Genomic DNA, 21613 nt, shown 5'->3' with positions numbered 1-21613 from the left:
CAAAACAAAACAAAACAAAACAAAACAAAACAAAACAAAACAAAACAAAACAAAACAACCTACGGGTGCCTGGGCGGTTCAGTCGGTTAAGCGTCCCACTTAAAATTTCGGCTCAGGTCCTGATCTCGCGGTTCAGGAGTTTGAGCCCCGCACTGGGCTCCATGCGGACAGTGCAAAACCTGCCTGGGATTCTGTCTCCCTCTCTCTCTGCCCCTCCCCCGCTGGCTCTGTACCTCTCTCTTTCTCTCAAAATAAATAAACATTAAAAAAAACAAAACAAAAAACTAAAGGCTTCCAGAGCAGGAAAAACAACACACACAAGAGGACTGGGGAGTCGAGATGGCAACAGACTACTCAGCGAAAACAAACAGGGAAACGTTTTCTTTTGTTTTGTTTTAAGTCTTTGTTTATTTTTTAAATATATATTTTTTTAAGTAATCCCTACACCCAACGTGGGGCTTGAACTGACAACCCCGAGAGCAAGTCACACGCTCTACGGACTGAGCCAGCCGGGTGCCCCAAATGGGAAAACGTTTTTAAAAATGCTGAGTGAGGGGCGCCTGGGTGGCGCAGTCGGTTAAGCGTCCGACTTCAGCCAGGTCACGATCTCGCGGTCCGTGAGTTCGAGCCCCGCGTCAGGCTCTGGGCTGATGGCTCAGAGCCTGGAGCCTGTTTCCGATTCTGTGTCTCCCTCTCTCTCTGCCCCTCCCCCATTCATGCTCTGTCTCTCTCTGTCCCAAAAATAAATAAACGTTAAAATAAAAAAAAAAAAAAAATGCTGAGTGAAAACTTCTGCTTCCCGTCCAGATGGAGTCAAAGGGATCGGGTTCATCCTGCCTAAACCGAGACAAGACAAATTACGTCAAACAGGTTCCCAGGTTAGCGACATCTGATGGCAATGAAGGACAACATTCCCCAAGAGATGGGAGATAAAGAGGTGAGCCCTAAGATTCCTCAAGCTTGTCTTGGAAGGGTTTCCAGGCTGCATCACAGGGAGGGGGAACGAGGCAAAGCCCAGCAGCTTCCCTGGTGGATTCTGAGGAGACCAAGACTGTGGGAGTTTAGAGGACAGGACACCACGGAGAGAGCTGCACAGAGAAGCAAACCCAGGGGGGTTATGGGCAGGGGTTCTCCAGAGTACTCAACAGAACAATGACCAGGGCCCTTTTCATCTGAAAAGACTGAAGGGCACAAAGCCTGGTGTTCACACAGGGCCAGTAAAAGTACCTATTTCCACTGGAAAAAATCCATAATTCATGGGCTATTGAATAGAGCTCTCAGGAAACTCTTGCCTCAGTCGTGGAGAATAATTATTTCTAGGCCATGCACCGCTCCAGATCCTAGTACCAAATCATAAAAATCAAGACCAAAAAGGATCAAATGTATTCCTAAGTAATTGAACTTTATTCCAGAAAACACTCAAGGGTATTTTGGGGGGGAGCACCTGTCAGGCTCAGTCAGCAGAGCATGTGACTCTTGATCTCAGGGTTGTAAGTTCGAGTGCCACATTGGGTGTAGAGATTACTTAAAAATAAAATCTAAAAAAAAATTTTTTTTTAAAGAATATTTTGGGGAAGTAAGGGCACCTGGGTGGTTTGGTCAGTTGAGCGTCCAACTTCAGCTCAGGTCATGGTCTCACAGTTTGTGGGTTCAAGCCCTGCATCGGGCTCTGTGCTGACAGCTCAGAGCCTGGAACCTGTTTCAGATTCTGTCTCTCGTTCTCTCTCTGCCCTTCCCCCACTCGTGCTCTGTCTCTCTGTGTCTCTCAAAAATAAACAAAAGTAAAAAAAAAAAAATTAAAAAAAAAAAGAAGGTAGGAAAAGAGGAGTAAAGGGAACAAAGAACAGACGGGACAATTAGAAAACAAATACGAAGATGACAGACTCAAATCCAACCACATCATAAATAATCTAAACATCCCAAGAGGCAAACATTATAAACTCAGCCTACTATACGCTGACTTTAAGAAACGCATATTACATATAAAGACAGGAATACCTTAAAAGCAAAAAGATGGGAAAAAATACACTAGCCAAAAAAAGCTGAAGTGGCTCTATTAATTTAAGGTAATGTAGATTTCAGAGCAAAGAATAGTAAGAGAGAAAGATAGTCGTTCATAACCATAAAGGAATCAGGGCATCTAACGATCCTACATGCCGGGGCTCCTGGCTCGCTCAGTCCCGAGAGTATGCGACTCTTGATCTCGGGGTTGTGACTTCAAGCCCCTTGTTGGCTATAGAGACTACCTAAATAAATAAAACTTAAAAAACAAAAACATAAACAAAAACCCCCACAATCCTACATGTTTATACAGTTAGCAACAGAGCGTCGAAATACATGAAGCAAAAAACTGATGACACTGCAAGAGAAATAGACAAATCCATAATTGCAACTGGAAATTTCAATAACCCCTCTCAACGAGGATATAGCAAACATGAACAATACTATTATCCAACTTGACTTAACGGACATTTACAGAACGCCCCATCCACAACAGCAGAATACACATTCTTTCCAGGTGTCCAAGGAACCTTTTGTAAGGTAGACCATACTCTGGGCTATAAAGAAGAAATCAGAAGGATCAAGTCAAACAAAGAGTGTTCACTAACCACAACAGAATTAAATTAGAAATAACAGAGGGGCGCCTGGGTGCCTCAGTCAGTTGAGCGTCCAACTTCCGATCTCACAGTTCAGTTTGTGAGTTCAAGCCTGTCCTAGGCTCTGTGCTGACAGCTCAGACCCTGGAGCCTGCTCTGGATCCTGTGTCTCCCTCTCTCTCTGCCCCTCCCCTATTCATGCTCTGTCTCTCTCTGTCCCCAAAATAAATAAACGTTGAAAAAAAAAATTAAAAAAAAAAAAAGAAAATGAAAACACAATGCACCGAAATGAAGGATGGTGCTAACACAGTACTTAGGAAGAAATTTATAGTGTTAAATGCCTGTGTTACAAAATGTAAAAAGAAAAAATGTCTTGAGCCAGTGACCTTTAGAATCTAGAGAAAGGTGACCTTCACCTTTTGGAATCTAGAGAAAGGTGACCTTCACCTTTAGAATCGAGAGAAAAAACAAATTTAACACAAACTTAGCAGAACAAACAAAATAAAGATCCAAGTGGAAATCAGTGACATAAAACAGAAAAATAGAGAAAATCAGCAAAACCAAAAGTAGTTCTTTGTGAAGATCAATGCAACTTCTAAATCTCTGGTCAGATGAATCAGAAAAAAAAGAGAAGAAATAAATTAGCAATATTAGTTATAAAAAAGGTGACCACTACAGGTAATAAAAGGATAGTAATTATTATGAACAACTTTATGCCATTAATGTCCACAACGTAAAACGGACAAATTCCTTGAAAGACACAAATTACCAACACTCATTCAAGGAGAAACAGAATAGCCCTATATCTACAAAGGAACTGAAACTGTATTTTAAATTTTTTTGTAACATTTTATTTATTTTTGAGAGAGTCAGAGACAGAATGGAGCGGGTAGGGGCAGAGAGAGAGGGAGACACAGAATTGGAAGCAGGCTCCAGGCTCCGAGCTGTCAGCACAGAGCCCGACGCGGGGTTTGAACTCACAAGCTGTGAGATCATTCCCTGAGCCGAAGTCGGACGCTCAACCGACGGAGCCACCCAGGCGCCCCCTGAAACTGTACTTTAAAACTTATCAGAAAGAAAACTCCACATCTAGATGATTTCACTGGTTACCAAACACCTAAGGAAGAAATGTAATCAGTTCTATGCAAATTCTTCCAAAATACTGAAAAGGATGAAATACTTCCCATATTCTATGGGACAAGGACATTACAAGAAAAGAAAACTGAAGATCAATACCTCTTACAAACATAGAGGCAAAAATTCTACACAAAAATTTAACAAAATAGAATCCAAAATATAGTCAAAGAATAATACATCAAGACCAAGTAGTTTTTATCCAAGGAGTGCAAGGTTGGTTGAATATTTGAAAAAAAAAAAAATCAATGTAATTTGCCACATTAAGAAACTAAAACAGGAAAATCATATAATCCTCTAAACCAACATAGGAAAAGCATGTGTCAAAATTCAACATCCATTCCTGCAGCAAGCTAGGCATAGAAGAGAACTTTCTCAATCTGATAAAGGGCATTTACAGAAAACAAAACAAAACAAACCCTATGGTGAGGATCATTCTTAATAGTGAAACACTGAATGCTTTCACCCTAAGGTCAAGAATAAGACAAAGATGCCTGCTCTCACCACCTCTACTCAACATTGAAATGGAGGTTCTGGCTAGTGCAGTTAGGCAAGAAAAAGGAATAAAAGGTATCCAGACAGGAAAGAAAGAAAGACAATTGTTTTCATTTGTAGATGGCATGTCTCTGTAAACATCCAGCGGAATCTACCAAAAAGTAATGACAATACTAGAATTACTTTATCCATGGAAGGACTTCAATTTGTGGACAGAGGTGAAAAGGGTCCTCACTGTATGCAATGATGCAAATTTCCCGTTTAATGAATTTCTACTTTTCAGCCTCGATTGCCAAACCTATCCCAATCAATCCCCTACACTTGTTTTTCCATCCTGATCATGTCTTCGTTTGGGCCTTCTCATCTGTCCGTCCCTCTCAACTCATCCTCCCCTGTCCAAACACACCCGATGGTGACAGATGCAAATGAAAGATACAAGCCTGCGAAACAGTAAGGAACCTTGGGAACAAGCCCCATGTGCACCTGTGAAACTCCCCGCCGCCTGCGGGCTGTCAGCGCTTTTCTTGCAGAACTCCCTACCGGATATTTTTACTTTGCTCGTAGAGCAAAGCACCAGCTAAGGAGCAAACCCAGCCAGGTCCAAACCAGTGCGCTCCGAGAGCCAACCCCCCCCCCTGCCTTGCGCCCCCCCCCCCCCAGTGCCGAACTTCCACGATTTTCCCCTCATTATAATACTAAAAATCATGCCCAGGGGCCCAGATTCAACACGATCATTACGCACGCCATGCATGAAGAAACATGACCTTGAAGTGCGCAGGTGCTAATAAATCCCTGCCTCTACATGCGTAGACAGCCCCCTCTTCCCACCGAAGTACCTTTAAAAAAAACTCTCCCAGACCTCTCCTCGGACAGTCAGCCTGAGGATTCTTCCCTTTGTGCTGCTCTTCTGAGCTCGAGCATAAGCCCCAATAAAGCCTTTCTTGGGACTTTACATTTTGGGTCCCGTCTCGTTTCTACCCACGCTGGGTCCAAGGACCCCAGTCCAGGAACACCTGCACAACTCAGGCTCCGGATGCAGGCTGACAGCTGCTCCCTTGACATCAGAAGGTGGGAGGGCCGGTTACGGGAGGGGAGAGGGGTGAGCGACAGAGGGGGAGAGGAGGCTCGCTCACCTGGTGCCACGTGATCTGGAGCATGGCTGGGGTCCCCGTTTCACACGCCCTCGGGGTTCGAGGTGAGACAGAAGAGAAAATAAACGACGGGCAGGACAGCTGCTGCCGCGCACCCCGCAAACGCCGTCTGTCCGCCGGGGGCTCCCTGCGTCCTGGAACCCCTCTCACCACAGAGGCACAGGGATCGGAGAACCGAGCATTGAAGAACTCCGCGGGGATGCGACCCCGGTAGCCCGTTCCCGGGACGCGGAGCCCAGGCGACCGCTGACGCCGCGCGCCCCGGACGCAGGGAACGCGCGAGAAGGCGGTCGGCCAGGGCTCCCGGGAAAGCTTAGGGCCCGCGCCGCCGGAAGCGCGTAGGGCCGTTTCCCCTCCTCTCTAGGAAGCTGCAAACTTCCCGGTCTCCGTGGTTCCCCAGCCCGGCGGCAACCGCCACGGTCTCTACTCCGGGAAACGTCGAGCCAGAGTTACCGGCTCCAGGCTCGGGTCCTGCAGCGCCCCCTCGCGGCAGCTCCTCCGGAAGATGTCGTCTAGCCAGCTCGGGCCACAGACGGGGAATCACCCAGGGTTCCTTGGCGTTTGCCACTTCTGGCAGCCCTTCCAGCTATTGAAGGGACCATTGCTCCACCTGTGCCAAAGCCTGCCTGGGTTCTGTGGCTGCGCTGCAGTAGGGGGAAGAGTGGGACCCATCACTCAACAGCCAACTGGGTGTTGGTTGAGAGCATTGACTACCTAGGTCCACAAACCTGGCTGTACCACTTCTTAGCTGTGGGAGGAACAGCAAATTTCTTTACCTGTTTCCTTATCTGCGAAATGGGTATAATAGTGATACCGACTTCAAAGGGCTTTTGAGGTTTAATAATTAAGTGAGTTAGTGGGTTGGCAAAGTATTTACAGTAGTTGTTGGCACACGGTAAGTGCTTGCGGGTTGTTTGGTTTTCTAATTGTGTTTTTGCTTTTGAAGATACAAGTGCTGCTGGGACTGCCACAATGTGGCACCGTTTAGGGAAAAACCTATTAACATTTAGCCTTAGACCCCTTTCCCACCCTATCCCTGGATGTATGTTCCAGGCCCCGCCTGGAAACAGATTTCAGTTGATGGCTCAGCAGCCTTCCCTGTGAATACTGTGTCCCTCATATTAAGTTAAATGTTTTATATAGCTCGATCCCTGCCAGCCTTCAAAGACTTGTCAGGGTACCCCCCTGCACAGATAGACCTGCCAATGGGAGAGCTCCGTGATGGGTCTTCATTACATATTTGCAATCCAAGCAAATGTCTCCATCCTATCTCAAGAAGCTCTTCTTGGAGGCTGTCCGTGGGTTTTGTCAGTGGGTGAGTGGCCGAACCTGGTCTGTTTGGGACCCCAGGAGCCAGGTGATCTTCAGCCTTGGCTACATTCCCTGTTTTCCAAGATTAGAAGGAATGATTTGAGCATTCTGGAAGCTGAGCAAGGAGAGGAGCCTAGAGATTCAGTATGCATCCTTTGACAATCCCCGTTTTCTACAACTGGGTGGATCATTCCTGCCCCTTCAGCTTTGCATGGTGTCCCTGAAAGAAGGACATCTATGGTTCACGAGTTTGAGAAAACGCACTTCCAGATTTCTGCCTGGGTGGGGGGAAGGAGAATCACATGGCTACATGGAATCAGGGAAAGGATCTGGGATCAGGCTGAGACAGGGAAACCAAAGAGACCCCGTGAAAGCTGCTTTTTCACTCCTTTTCCTGCTTCTATTCTTGTTAGAACCTACATCCCTCCCTTATTGCAGGCATTATAGAACAATGTACGTCCTCCTTGTAAAGGTCAAGGATTTAATTTCTCTGGCATCTTCCAACACAACAGATAACATCTAAGAACCAAGTGGAGTCATGTGAAAGTTTTCCAGGACCAATGACTCACCAAGACCCCTGGTCCCAGGGCGTAAGTGAATTAGGGAGGACACTTCAATACTCATCTTTGTTCCTTGGATTACTAAGAAGACAGGTATACGAGACAACTGTCTTCGATAAAAACGCCAGGCTCCAAGCAAAGCCAAGACTCATTTTCCTTCCCTTTCCTTTTGGAGTCACCCAGACACTCTGTATGTATCTATACTCTGTCTCTGTGGTCTTCAATAAACTCTGCTCTCATCTTGTCTTGGCTCACATTTGATTTCCATTCTGGGTGAAGCCAAGGACCCTCTTGGCTGGTCCCGTGGGACCCCTGCTGGGTCCTTGGACCCAGCCAGGCTGCATTAAGGACTTTTAAACAAGATCAGGGACAGCTGAGTGGCTCTGTCAGTTAAGCATCTGGCTTGATGTCGGTTAAGCGTTCGGCTCAGGTCATGATCCCATGGTTCGTGAGTTCGAGCGCTGCATCAGGCTCTGCGCTGACAGCACGGAGGCTGCTTGGGAATTAGGTCTCCCTCTTTCTGCCCCTCCCCTGCTTGCTCTCTCTCTCTCTCTCTCTCTCTCTCTCTCAAAATAAATAAAAATAAACTTAAAAAAAAAACACAAGAGCATCTTCCCTATGAGGGCAATGTGTTTAAAAACAAAAAGACTTAAGGCACTTATTGTAAGTCAAACTATCATACTATTAATCTCCGTGGGAAAGATTTTATACATTTCTAAGCTCTATTATAAATTATGCCAGAACACAAATTTTATTGAGATAAACACAATTATTTCAACATTTGATGTAACACAAAAAGTCATTCTTTTCATTAATAACTCTGCAAAATGGCTGTGTGAACATCTTCATTTAGCATTTTCTTAGGAAAGCGTTACATACAACATACTTAAGACTTTACAAGAGCACCTGGGTGGCTCAGTCGGTTAAGTGTCTGACTTAGGCTCAGGTCATGATCTCACAGTTCGTGAGATGGAGCCCTGCATTGGGCTCTCTGGAGTCTGCTTCACATTCTGTGTGTGTGTGTGTGTGTGTGTGTGTGTGTGTGTGTGTGTGTCTTTCTCTCTCTGCCCCTCCCCTACTTGTGGACCAGTCCTCCCTCTTTCTTTCAAAAATGAATAAACATAAAAAAATATTTTAAAAAAGATTTTACAAAGCATATGTAGAATATTCAATGTCCATTTATCTGAACATTTATACCAAAAAAAGTAAAGACAAAGAAATCTGAAACTGATGGAAACGATGTCAAATTATCACTGCTATAAGCTAGCAAATGACAAATGCCCTGAGAAAGCTTCATGCAACATTTACATATGGTTAGGGAAGATTTAACTAGCGAAGTTTTACAAAATCCTATGGGAAATAAGGTAACCACAGAAAGCAGAAGGTGCAGCACAGCTCAGCAGAGCCTTACGGGGTCCTGGCATACCAGGTGAACTTGGTATATACCCAGTGTATCAGACAGATGCAGCTCAAGTTACACATAGAGGATCCTCAGGTGGGTCCTTCTGTGTTGGAGGAACTCATCTTTTGTGAGCCATGCTTTCATACTCAAGGTAAGCTAATCAGAATTTACACACAAATGTGTGCACTTCTATGTCAAGGAATGTTTACACATTCTGGGCCCTTTTGGTCCCTGCAACACAGCCAGAATCTGTCAGGTGGCAATAATGATTGCAGTGCCCAGATGTCACCCAACAATATCTCTATCTCATTCCAGCAACTCAGAAAGACCTTTTCCCTATGCCATGTAAACAGTGCTCGCTGCAGAGCCAAATGGTATACAAAGATTATATTTCTTATATTGCACAACTTTTTCAAAATTCCTAGTTGCTTTTCTATTTTCACTGCTTGACTTTATGATAGCCTAGGTTTTCCACAAATCCTCCTTGGTATTGTTGCCTGGTGAACTGGGGAGACCCTGGGCCCTGGGGCCTTGACCCAGCCAGACCCGAAAGAGTTGCTGACAGTTCTTGGTCTTGTCATGAGAATGAATTCAAAGACAGACACACAGAACAGTAGACAGGTGACACAAGTGGAAAAGTTTATTAAAGCGAGAAGTACACTCAAGATATGAGTGGGCGAGAGAAAGAGAGAGAGGGAGAGTTGCATGCCCAAGGGATTCAGTTTTCTATCTTTGATTGACAGTTGTTAACTAGGGGTGTAATATTCATTAGCTGGGGAAGGAAGCAGTGTTTAGAGCTTTTTCTTCTAATTTGATCAGGAGTTTCCTGTCATGGCATCCGCCATCTTGGGTCTGTCTGGTTTGATCTGGCTTGTGGTGGAGTGGTGCCAGGACAGGCCTCTGACCTTCCCAATAGCTGGCCATGACTTCCTCGGGGCTGGCCTCCAAGTATCCTGTTAGAACCTAACTGCCCACTCTAACAGTATGAGGACACAAGTTTCCAGTCCTGCTGCACAACTGTCATAGTGAGTCTTCACAATTTCCCCACAGTGGACCCATGCTTTTCTGGACACTATGTCCTCCTCATTCTTCCTTCTGTCGCTGAGCACATGCTCCAATAATGATGTTTAGTCACATCTTCAGGGCCAGTTTATATACATGTATATTATACATTACATACATTATACATATATATACACACACATTTTATATACACACATTTTATATATATGTATGAATTCCCTGCTCCCTTTATATCTGCCTGGCCTGGCTTTTATGGACTTGAACTTTCTTCTAAGGAAATTCCTTTTCTTCCTGCTCAGTTAGCTTATCTTCTTTCATTTTGCTACCATTTACCCAATGTTCCTGTTCTGACTATAAGCTTAAATCCTATTTCCAAAATTAATTCCATTAGTCCTTGAGTACCTGAAAAAAATCGTTTTCGGTCAAGTGCTGAAGAGGCAATCATTTACATTTTTTTTTCTTATCTGTACAGTTTTTCTGTACAGTTTTTCTCTCCATCAAAGATGTTATCTTTCCCGTATAATATCTAACGCATTATTCTAGATGGGCTCTTATTCTGTTTTATCTCGTCATTGATAAAGAACCACTAACTCACTGCAGAATAGGTTTCTGAAATTTACTCCCACAATCAAGTTCTTTATAAATAAACCATCGGCCCACGAAGGACTAGTACAAACAATTCAAGGCACAGAATCTCAGCCTTCCCAGTATTCCTGTCCTCATATGATGGGCCATGAGCAGGGCAAATTCCTGTCCACCAAACAGGACCCCAGAGATCCCATATTTTTCTCTCCTGCTCTAAATGGCTACAACACAATGGTTTTTCAGGGGTTCCTCTCTCCTACAGACTGTGAAAAAACATGGTGCGTCCCTAGCTTCCCTGGACCCCTACTTGCTGCACCAAAGATCCTCTCTACTTAGAAGTTTTCTTCCTGGGGCACCTGGGTGGCACAGTCAAGTGACCACCAACTCTTGGTCTCAGCTCAGGTCACAACCTCACAGTTTGAGTTTGAGCCCTGCATGGGGCTCTGCGCTGACGGTGTAGAGCCTGCTTGGGATTCTGTCTCTCCTCTCTCTGAGCCTCCCCTGCTTGTGCTCTCTCTCTCTCTCTCTCTCTCTCTCTCTCTCAATAAATAAATAAATAAACTTAAAAAAAAAAGTTTTCTTCCTAATCACTACAGGAAAACACAGCCAATAAATATAATTTCCAGAAATCAAAATCATTGTCTTTTTTCCTACAGTTTAATGGTTTTTCTTAGAGATGATCTGGGATTGGGGCGCCTGGGTGGCTTGGTCGGTTAATCGTCCGACTTCAGCTCAGGTCATGATCTCACGGTCCGTGAGTTCGAGCCCCGCGTCGGGCTCTGTGCTGACAGCTCAGAGCCTGGAGCCTGTTTCAGATTCTGTGTCTCCCTCTCTCTCTGCTCCTCCCCTGTTCATGCTCTGTCTCTCTCTGTCTCAAAAATAAATAAACGTTAAAAAAAATTAAAAAAAAAAAAGAGATGATCTGGGATTGACTCAAACTACATCTGGATGCACTAAGCTTGAATTTTGATTTTTCTCTTGAATTCTACCTATTGCATACCCATTATAAACAAATGGAAGCAAAGCCCCCTGAATCCCCCTGTGAAGGTCATTAACAGGCTACATAGAAACCCCAAAAGAGAATTCACAGTAGATGCAGGGAAGTTTTCTCACCAAAATAGTCTTAAGTCCTTCCTAGAATGGGGTCCGTCCTGAGAAGGCACTGCTTCAAGGTAACAGTAGGGCTGAATTAGAAGGAGAAATGCTATATGAAAACTGTATAATTTGAGAAATTGGAATAGACTGACAAGAATAGGAAAGGCCACAAAATACTCTCTGGAATTTTAAAAAATCTTTCTTAATGGACTTCTTTCAAATGTAGAAAGCTAATTTCCATCCCAGTTATGACCATGAATGCCTCAAAACGTTCAATGTTTAGTGACCTTACATGTTCTCATAGAAACAATAAATGATACTGTTACGTATGTTCCCCCAGGCTAGTTCACGGAAGACTATATTCCTCTAATTGTAATTAAAATACACCTTTCTGTTGAAAAGAGTAGAACATTAACATATCCCATTACATGAGAAAAACGTATGGGGGGGCAGAGGGGGGGAGGGTAACACAAATATGTGGCAGAATGTGCAGAACTCTCGCACGCATGCATCCCTGGGGACTGTCCTTTCCAGTTCAGGGCTGGTGCTCCAGTGAGCCTTCGCCAAGTGTTCTACAACACTTCTGTTTGTTTTTTTTTTTAATTTTTTTTAATGTTTTTATTTATTTTTGAGACAGAGACAGACAGAGCATGAGCAGGGGAGGGGCAGAGAGAGAGGGAGACGCAGAATCCGAAGCAGGCTCCAGGCTCTGAGCTGTCAGCACAGAGCCCGACGCGGGGCTTGAACTCACAGACCGCGAGATCATGACCTGAGCCGAAGTCGGACGCCCAACTGACTGAGCCACCCAGGCGCCCCTGACCATCCAATTTTGACAGCTTGATCTCACAGTTCGTGAGTTCGAGCCCGGTGTCGGGCTCTGTGCTGACAGCTCAGAGCCTGGAGCTGCTTTGGATTCTGTGTCTCCCTCTCTCTCTTCCCCTCCCCTGCTCACACTCTGTCTCTCTCTCTCAAAAATAAACATTAAAAAAAAATTTTTTTAAAGAGAAAAATCAATACTATATTGGGGAACCTGGGTGGCTGACTTTAGCTCAGGTCATGATCTGATGGTTCGTGAGAATGAGCCCTGCATTGCGCCCTCTGTTGCACAGGGCCTACTTCGGATCCTCTGTCCCTCTTTTTCTCTGCCCCTCCCCCACCCATGCTCTGTCCCTCAAAAATAAATAAAACATTAAAAAAAAAAAAAAGAAAAAGGAATACTATATCCCCCCAAATCAATTAGAAACCGGACAAGAGCTATAGTTTACACACACACACACACACCTTCACTGAAGAACATAAAAGACCTGAACAAATGATTAAAAACAAAATGTTCCTGAATTAGAAGCATTAATTTTGTGAAACTGTCATTTCTCAAATTGATCCATAAATCAGGGCAATCCCAATGGAAATCATTTTTATTCCAAAGTCCTAAAGAATCTGGATTTTGATATATGAGACGCTTAAATATAGAGAACAAACAGAGGGCTGCTGGAGGGGCAGACTAAATGGGTAGTCTGGGGGGATGGGCTACATGGGTAAGGGGCATTACGAAATCTACTCCTGAAATCATTGTTACACTATATGCTAACTAACTTGGATGTAAATTAAACAATAAATAAATTACTTTTAAAAAAAGAATCTGGATTTTGAAATTTATATGGAGGAATAGATGAAAAGACCAGCTAAAAATATTCTGAGAAAATAAGAAAGGGAATTTGCCGGACCCAGATAGCAATACATCCTATAACAAGGGAGCAACCATTTCCTGAAGAGTCTCCTGCAATAGCCTAACTAGCCTCTTAAACCTCAACGGACTTTCTTTCTTTTTTTTTTTTTAAGGTTTTATTTATTTTTAAGAGTCAGCATGAGCTGCGGAGGGGCAGAGAGAGAATCCCAAGCAGGCACCACACTGTCAGTGCAGAGCCTGATGCGGGGCTCGAACTCAGAAACCGTGAGATCGTGACCTGAAGTCAAAGTGAAGAGTTGGAGGCTTAACTGACCGAGCCACGCAGGTGCCCCCAGGAGCCCAAGCAATCTCATAAAGTCTTCATGAAACACTCAAAAACCTTTCAATGGCCAACCGTTGCTCGTATGATGAAATCCAAAGTCTTTCCCATGAGCTAAGGTCCTACAGATTTGGCCTCTGCATTTCTACAACCTCAGCCAGCGCAACACTCTTCCTGGGCTCTGTGTCTGGTCACCTGGCTTCCTTTCTCTCCTCCACACAAATCCAACTCTCTCCCACCTCACGGCTTCTGTGTCTGCTCTCCAACCTGTGTCGGTCTCTCCCCTGGTCCTTCCTTTTCCATAGATCTCTGAGCAGACATCACCTGTTCAGTGAGACCTTCCTTTACAACTCTGGGTGCAGGAGGCCATGTCCAAGGACACAACATCAAAGCCACACAAGAAGTGGCTCGCCTCTCTCCCTCTGTCCCTTTCCCTCTCTGTCCTTCTCTTTTTCTCACCTCATCTCTAGCTACCCTGCCTCGCTCATTGCACTTAGGAAATACTCGCCTTCTTTCTGTTGCTTAAAAACTCAAATAGTTTGAGAGGTCACACCTTTGGACCCTGATGTTCCCTCTGCCTGGTTTGCTCCCTCACGCTATTCTGCTCAAATAGCATGGCCTTTCACTCAGTGCACTATTGTCACTTTCTGTCCCCTTCCTTACCTTTCCATTTTAACGTGGATCGCTCCCTGATAGCATATTATACGCTCACAGATACGTTGTCTGTGTCCCCCAGTAGAACCTAGAGCGCCAAGAAGGCAGTTTTGGGGACCATTGGCACAAAGTAGGAACTCCATAAATGTTGGTTAAATGAATGAATCTATCAAAGTAAGAGCCCAGTCAGTACGTTATGTAACTATTAGTATTGTTCTCCTGGTACTCCCAAAGCCTATTTCATGGCATTGCACACAGGGTGCTCAGTATGTATCTGGTGAATGAACAGAGAGGTCTTAACTTATGCTATTCTACATAAACAATTTACAGAGCGAACGTAGTCCCCTAAAAGGGTTTTCCTGCCTGTTGGTAGATTCATTTGTTGAAAGTGACATGGATTATGGGGTGCCTGGTGCCTCGGTTGGTTAAACATTTAACCGGCTCAGGTCATGATCTCACGGTTCATGAGTTTGAGCCCGATGGGGCTCCCTGCTATCAGCACGGGGCCCGCTTCAAATCCTCTTTCTCCTTCTCTCTGCCCCTTCCCAGCTCGCCTGTGTGCATGCCCTCAAAAATAAAAAATAAACGTTAAAAAAAAGTGATATGAATTTATAGCTCCCAGAAATTTCTACTGGCAGGTGCTCCCACCTTACACATCTAAATGGATCTTCTGAACAGCATGCCCTCTCTCTAATCACAGATATTTCCCTGGATAATCTCATCTCACCTCAAACTGCTTTCCCCAAACAAACACACCCTCCTGCGAATAGACACATATACACCTTCCAGAACTATGTAGCAAGGGGAAAGCCAGGCCAGGCCTGAGAGCTGATCCCAGAAAGCCTATCATGATCACCTCTAAGACCACGTTCTCTGGAGCATGGCTGCTGACTCCCAGCTTCCGGCACAGCTCTCTGCCTCTGGAAAAGGCAGAGCCTCAGGTCTAAGACAGCAGAAGCCCTCCAAGTGAGACTGCCCCTATCTTGCAGCCCATAAGTGCACTGTGCGCCCATCTCTCCCCACCACCCCTGGACTCCTGGGCTCTTAGAACAATGACTGTCCTCCCACTGCGGGGGAGCCTGGCCCCTACCCTCACCCACAGTGACAACCGCTCCTTCAGTTTATTTTTCCATCCACTTGCTGGCGAGGCACAAGGCTTCTCAAAACTAACCGCTACACCCCACTCTCCAGAACCAAGTGGAGGAAAATCCTGGCTTAAGTGACTACCTGGGCTGGAGTAGAAAATCGTTTTTACTGAACGTGTTCGGTGACCCTGGCCATTGACAAAGATTCTGTCCTTGACCAAACTCTAGCCAGGCTCCCCGAGCCCTTTCTCTACTAAGACTATAAAGACCAACAAAAAATAGTCTCTGACAGCTCAAGGTCACATCCCAGGGATGACCCTAGCCCCTCTTAGACCGAGAAAATTCAAGGCTGCCAAAAGAATGTACTGTTTGTTCCAGCCAACACTCGAAGATAGGGCCCCTGTCTCCCAGGCCCTGTGGGGGTGCTGGAACCAAACTTCTCTGAGCCGGGTGGGCAAGCCCTCATGGGCTCCACATGACATCCTTGACGCCATACTAAGCCACCCCTTCCCGCCCCCTCCGCCACCATTCTCCTTTTAAAAGGTCCGGTCACTTCCGTACCAAGGCCGAGTTCAAGTCACCCTGGGCTCTCTTCTCTCCCGCGATAGTTATTACTGGTTAAAACCTGTCCGGCTTTGTTCATCTTTGACACCACGACCAAGAGGCGCAGCCTCTGGACAGAAAGAAGGCAGAGGGCGCCTGGACCCAGAAGGGCTACAGGACGAAATGCAGGTGGCGGCGAGACCACGGGTCAATGCAGGAAAAAGATGCTCAAGCGCGCAGCTGGGTGGCAGTGGGCGCTGACCGGGTCGGTCCCCCGGGAAGCTGGACACGCCAACACCCAGGCGCAACAGGGAACGGGCCGCGGCTGGTGCTCCCGAGGACGAGGAGGCCCCTCCGCGGGCCGGGGCGCAGGTAAGGGGCCTCCTCGGCCAGGCACTTCCAGGTCAAGGCTAGCCAGCCCAGACCACCGAGGGCCGAGGGGCCTCGAATCAGTGAATCGGCTCCCTGAGTCCCGCCGCGCCCGCACTGGGGGAGCGCGGGGTCTCCAGGAACTGGCGAGGAGCCGAAAGCACCGCGGGAGCCCTCCTCCCCTTCTAGGAAGTCTGGACGTTTCCTTCCGTGTGGTGCGCGGGTCCTGGACGCCCCCGCGCCCCGTTTGCACAGCGGCGCCCTCTCGCTGCAGGTGGCAGCGTTGCAGAGGTCTAGCGGCGGTCTTGAAGTCTCGTTGCCACCCCGCCTGCACAGGCCTCAGCGGCTGGCCACAGATGGGGCCGCAGCAAGGCCGGGAACGACCTTGCAAATGTTTGGGGGTCCCACGTGCAACTGTGATTGAAAAGCCAGACACTGCCCAGCAGTGTGCGTCATATGGGGCAACGGCCGTTTGAGTCTCTTAAGCCCTCACTATTTCTGGAACCCAGTCCAGGGTCTGGACCGGTGAAGATTAATGAACAGTGTGTAAGTCTGTGCTCCTCTCTGTTCCCTCTAACCTCTGAGGTCTTGTGAACAGGGCAAGACTTGCTATGCTTGAGTACTAACCTGTGGAGAAGGCCAGAAGCTAGAGAATTAGCCCGACCTCACACTTTAAACGCTGAGGACAGTCCAGTGCGTTGCAATTTAGACTGGACAGGCCGGACTGCGGGAGGAGGTCCGCCCACACCATGCCCGATCTCTGTTAGGGTAAAGGATACAGGGAATGTACAGAACGTGATCTCTCCCAAGGTGCTACTTAGAAATCTCCGGTTCAGGGGACGAGGGCTGTGGCAGGGGCAGTTAAGGCAGGTGCAAGGGAGAACCTGCCAGAAGTCTATTCCTTGTGGAGGCCCAGCAGTGGTAGCTAAAGGAGAAACCGGGCAGCCACATTGTTTTTATCACCAGCCAGCTTCCATGTTGGAGTGGCTGTGGAAAGACAAGGAAAACCAACAACTACGACCAGAGTCGAACCAGACAAGAGCTCCAACCAGGGCACCAGGCTCGAGGTTGCTGAGTGGGCTACACACACTCCAGGCCCCAGAGGAAAAAGCCCACGAGCCATAGCGATTCAGCCTCACTCAGCCCAGGGCCAGAAGTGCCTGTTGGTCCCAAACGCACAGAGTGTAGGGAAACCAGAGGGGACCACAACCTCACTTCCTGTAACCCCACCAGCTCTTCCACCCCAGACTAGCCAGTCACAAGCCATTCACAAAAGATCTGAAGGGACGCCTGGGTGGCTCAGTCGGTCAAGCGTTGGACTTTGGCTCAGGTCATGTTATCAGGGTTTGTGAGCTCGAGCCCCGCGTCAGGCTCTGTGCTGACAGCTCCGAGCCTGGAGCCTGCTTTGGTTTCTGTGTCTCCCCTTCTCTCTGTCCCTCCCCTGCTCTTGCTGTCGCTGTCTCCCTCTCTCTCTTGAAAATAAACACTTTTTAAAAATTTAAAAGAAAAAAAAAGATCTGAATGCACAGAGAGTGCACTGTGAACCAAGAAACATTAATGGAGGATGATCAACACCTCCCATAAGGGGGCCGTCAAAGCTAAATTCCCAAAAGCTTCCAGGCATTGGGAAAAAAATATCCAGAAGCTTCTCTTCAGTTATCTTAGTTGCCGGGAGACCCGGAACAATGGAAACAAGAGAAAAAGTTGTGATCTCAGAAGTCAGCAAGCTATCTTTCTGGTGTCTGATTAGCCCAGTTAACTCCCCCTTACCAGAGTGGGACCCCAGCAGCCTCATCCACACTATGTGACCTAATCTCTTGGCCAGAGAAGAGTAGTGAACACACCTAAACTGGGCAAATCAGATTCTCTCTCCCAGGGATTTGTCACAGTCTGGCAAATTCTTTGGGCTACTCCCAGGATAGAGTTGTAAACATGAAGTCTGGGGCAACCTCTGCGCGTGTGCCTGGGGATAGAGACAGCAGAGCTGAAGAGGGGAGGAGGGATCAGACGTGAAGAAAGAGTGGGGACTGCCTGTTGCTCCTGCTTGGGTTTTCCAGGGTCCAAATCTCCTGCTGCATATTCTTGCCTTTGGTGCCAGGATACATTTAGGAATCCTCATAATTAAGTGTACTTACACTAATTGAAATAAGTTTGTTATTTTTTTTTTTGAGAGAGAGAGAGCAGGGGAGGGACAGAGAGAGAGAGAGAGAGAGAGAGAGAGAGAGAGAATCCCAAGCAAGCTCCACACTGTCAGTGCAGAGCCTGATGCGGGGCTTGAACTCACAAACCATGAGATCATGACCTGAGCCGAAATCAAGAGTCAGAGCCATCCAGGCGCTGCAGGTTTCTGTTCATTTTAAAGAGTCCTAAATAACATAGCCAACTCACTGATAAAGGTAAAAGTCTCAGAACTAAATGATTCAGGTAATAGGACACCCATATCCCTTTCGTAAAGGAAGTGGGCAGTCCTCAGGCTCATGTTAACATAATAAGTTTGGGGGGCAGGGGGAGTCAGTACGTTTAGACATAGTCAATTCACCTTCGGAGAAAACAAAACTCTTGGAAGAACCGTATGTTGGAATTTAAGTGATGTGAGTTTATTTTTACATATCTGTCCTTTCAGTGAGCTACACAAGGCCCTTGTCAAAAAACAAGTGCCTACCGGAGCACCTGGGTGGCTCAGTCGGTTAAGTGTCCGACTCTTGGATTTCAGCTCCGATCATCATCTCACGGTCTGTGAGACTGAGCCCTGTGTGGGGCTCAGCACAGAGTGAGGAGCCTGCTTGGGATTCTCTCTTTCTCTCTCTCTCTCTCTGTCTCTCTCTCTCTCTCTGCCCCTCCCCTACTCATGTGCTCATGCTCTCGCTCAAAAAAATAAATGAACTTAAAAAAAAAAAAAAACACCAAGTGCCTACTATTGGGGCGCTTGGCCGGCTTATTCAGAAGAGCACGCGACTCTTGATCTCAGGGTCGTGAGTTCAAGTCCCACGTTGGGTGTACAGGTTACTCAAAAATAAAATCTTAAAACAAAACAAGTGCCTACTAAGTGCCAGACAACCTGGCAACGCTGTTCCCAGCATTAAAAAGAATGGCATGTTATTCATCTTTTGGCTCCTAGTAAGTGCTATGGAAGCTGTATAGTAACATTTGTGCAACAATGGGGGAGACCCTAAATGCCTGTGGAATTCATGAACAAGGGAAGAAACAGACGAGAGAATACCAGTCATCACCGTCAGAAACCCGTAACTCTATTAGCTGTGAGGAATCGAAAGTCATTTTTCAACCCAGAGCTGATACTGATTTTCCCTACACTCCTTGCTTTCTTCTCATCTTATAACATCTATAATCTGTTACCTTCCACCCTTCCAAACTATATTTAGAAGTTATGTTTTTCTGAAATTTGGCTACTTTTGAGGTCTCTCACCCCCACCCTTCCATGCTATAATCTTCCGAGAAGCCGTGAGGCCCTGTTTAATGGTGTTTGCGGGAAATAGAATGGATGTTATATATATATTACATTTACCATAAATTAAATATTAATAACATATATACTATAAATATATATATATATAATTTATATATAATTTTGTGTGTAGGAGAGAGAAATATGGCAAAGAAACCAGTAATTATCGTTTTCCTACATTTTGACTGTTTTTCTTAATGGTGATTCTAGGTGAGGGATCTTTGCATATTCTGGAACCTCTAACTACAGCTGGGAAGATACGTTTGGTTTCTGCCTTTTCTTCTCCTGACTTCTGTGTATTGCACAAAGGAAGAAAATAAAGAAATATCTCCAACATCCCACAAACATTTAAATTTCTCCCTGTGCTGAGGGTGATGGAAATTTTTTTTATCTTGGTTACACAACTGTATTCATTTGTCAAAACTCACCAAACTGTATACTTGAAAAGGGTAAAGGCGGGGCGCCTGGGTGGCTCAGTCGGTTGGGCATCCTGCTTCAGCTCAGGTCATGATCTCACCGTCCACGAGTTCGAGCCCCGCATCGGGCTCTGTGCTGGCAGCTCAGAGCCTGGAGCCTGCTTCGGATTCTGTGTCTCCCTCTCTCTCTGCCCCTCCCCTGCTCATGCTCTGTCTCTCTCTGTCTCAAAAATAAATAAAAACATTTAAAAAACTTTAAATTAAAAAAAAAAAAGGGTAAAGGCTATAAAGTATATCTCAATAAAACTGACCAAAACCAAAACGGTGCTTTACGCTCTCCCTTGCAGACATCATTTTATGGTGTTACAGTAACAGTGTATATATCATTTACTTAGTGTTGTATTCCTGCTTAGTTAATTAAAGTACCTTTCCATGTTGCTACTGTCGTCCTGAAACAATGATTCTGAGAAGGACCATGCCACTAGACAGGAAGTATAGCCACACCGGTGGCATCATACCATTTGGTAACATTTGCGTCCATAAACCCTTCTTGGTGCTCTCAAAATAGTTCATCATAAAATTAACTTAAAATCAAAAACTCAGATTGTATCACAGAGGATGTGGAGTAGGTGTGAGAACACATCAGAGTATGTGTATGGTTAGGAATAAACTCTCCTTTGAGGCAGGAGCTACAGCAGGCCAGGGTTAGGTCTCTCTCCTTCCCTCTGAGGCTCGACACTGTGTTGCCAACAAGTTCACTCCAGGTATAACTGAGAGATGGCTACACCCAGGCATCTGCTCTCAATGCACAGGCCCTAATCACTTTCCGTACCTACGTATTTGAGTGGGCACTGAAGAAAAGAAAAAAAAAAAAAAAGATGTGGCTAGGGACAGAAAAGGAACCCAACAGAAAAGCCACATCCCCTTCCAATCAAGTCTAGGAAAGTAATTTTACATTATTGCCATCAATGCTGACTCATCACTTCCTATTGTTTTTACTGGTTATCTCCTCGGTTTATTGCTTAGTTACACAGGATCCTCATAATGGTCATTATCAAGGTAACAAAAAGTCCCAGGCTCAGATGCCACACAGTGAGCCTTGCTACTTCCCCACCAAATGGCCCTCAATTCCTGAAAGCAATCACTGCATACCTCCTCCGATTACCTCCCATGGGCTTTGCATCCCACCCCCTTTTTTTAATGTTTGTTTTTGAGGGAGGAAGGGGAGAGAGAGAGAGAACGAGTGGGGGAGGGGCAGAGAGGAGGGGGGACAGAAGATCCAAAGCAGGCTCTGTGCTGATGGCAGAGAGCCCTACGCGGGGCTGGAACGGAGACCATGACCTGAGCCCAAGTCCCATGCTTAACCTACCGAGCCATCCAGGTGCCCCTCCCCAATTTCTTGAACTACAGCAGGCCATGGCATTGGCATGCCACGCCCCTAAACCCCCCAGATCCTCTGTAAACTCCTCCAAATCCAGTAGAGAAGGCAGGTGCAGACCGAGGCTCCCGGCCCATCCCGAACAGCACAAGGGACAGCTGCCACCATTTCCCACCCAGGGGACGGAAGCGGGGAATCCAACACGGTCCTTAAGGGTGAGACCAGACGTGGAACTGGGAAACCAACGACGACTTACACGAGCCCAGGAGAGCAGCGACAGAGACGCGGGGGCCGGGGCAACAGGACTCCGGGCGGGTGGATGGGCGGGCGGTGGGGAGCGTGAGGG

The 21613-nt window shown here is 46.3% G+C and overlaps 1 protein-coding gene across 8 annotated transcripts in view; it reads right to left on the bottom strand.

Annotated features, from left to right (window-relative positions):
• Positions 1 to 21613, bottom strand: part of LOC121033499 (zinc finger protein 621) — a 56535-nt gene that overhangs the window by 26167 nt on the left and 8755 nt on the right. For 2 of the 8 annotated variants that reach the window (XM_040479894.1, XM_040479896.1), the window contains exon 1: positions 5360 to 5718. The exons of 5 other annotated variants lie outside the window; for them this stretch is intronic. Coding sequence is in view for 1 of the 3 variants with exons in the window: in XM_040479890.1 (XP_040335824.1) it covers positions 5360 to 5383 (24 nt within the window). In the remaining 2 variants the exon portion in view is untranslated. Of the gene's footprint in view, positions 1 to 5359; positions 5721 to 21613 lie in introns of those variants that run through there. One more of the 8 variants, XM_040479890.1, reaches the window with a different exon arrangement.

Source organism: Herpailurus yagouaroundi, unplaced genomic scaffold, assembly GCF_014898765.1.
Source record: "Herpailurus yagouaroundi ecotype Mexico unplaced genomic scaffold, PumYag 159, whole genome shotgun sequence".
NCBI lineage: Eukaryota > Metazoa > Chordata > Mammalia > Carnivora > Felidae > Herpailurus > Herpailurus yagouaroundi.
Note: the sequence above shows the minus strand (reverse complement) of the source record. Positions and strands in the feature narration are given on the sequence as shown.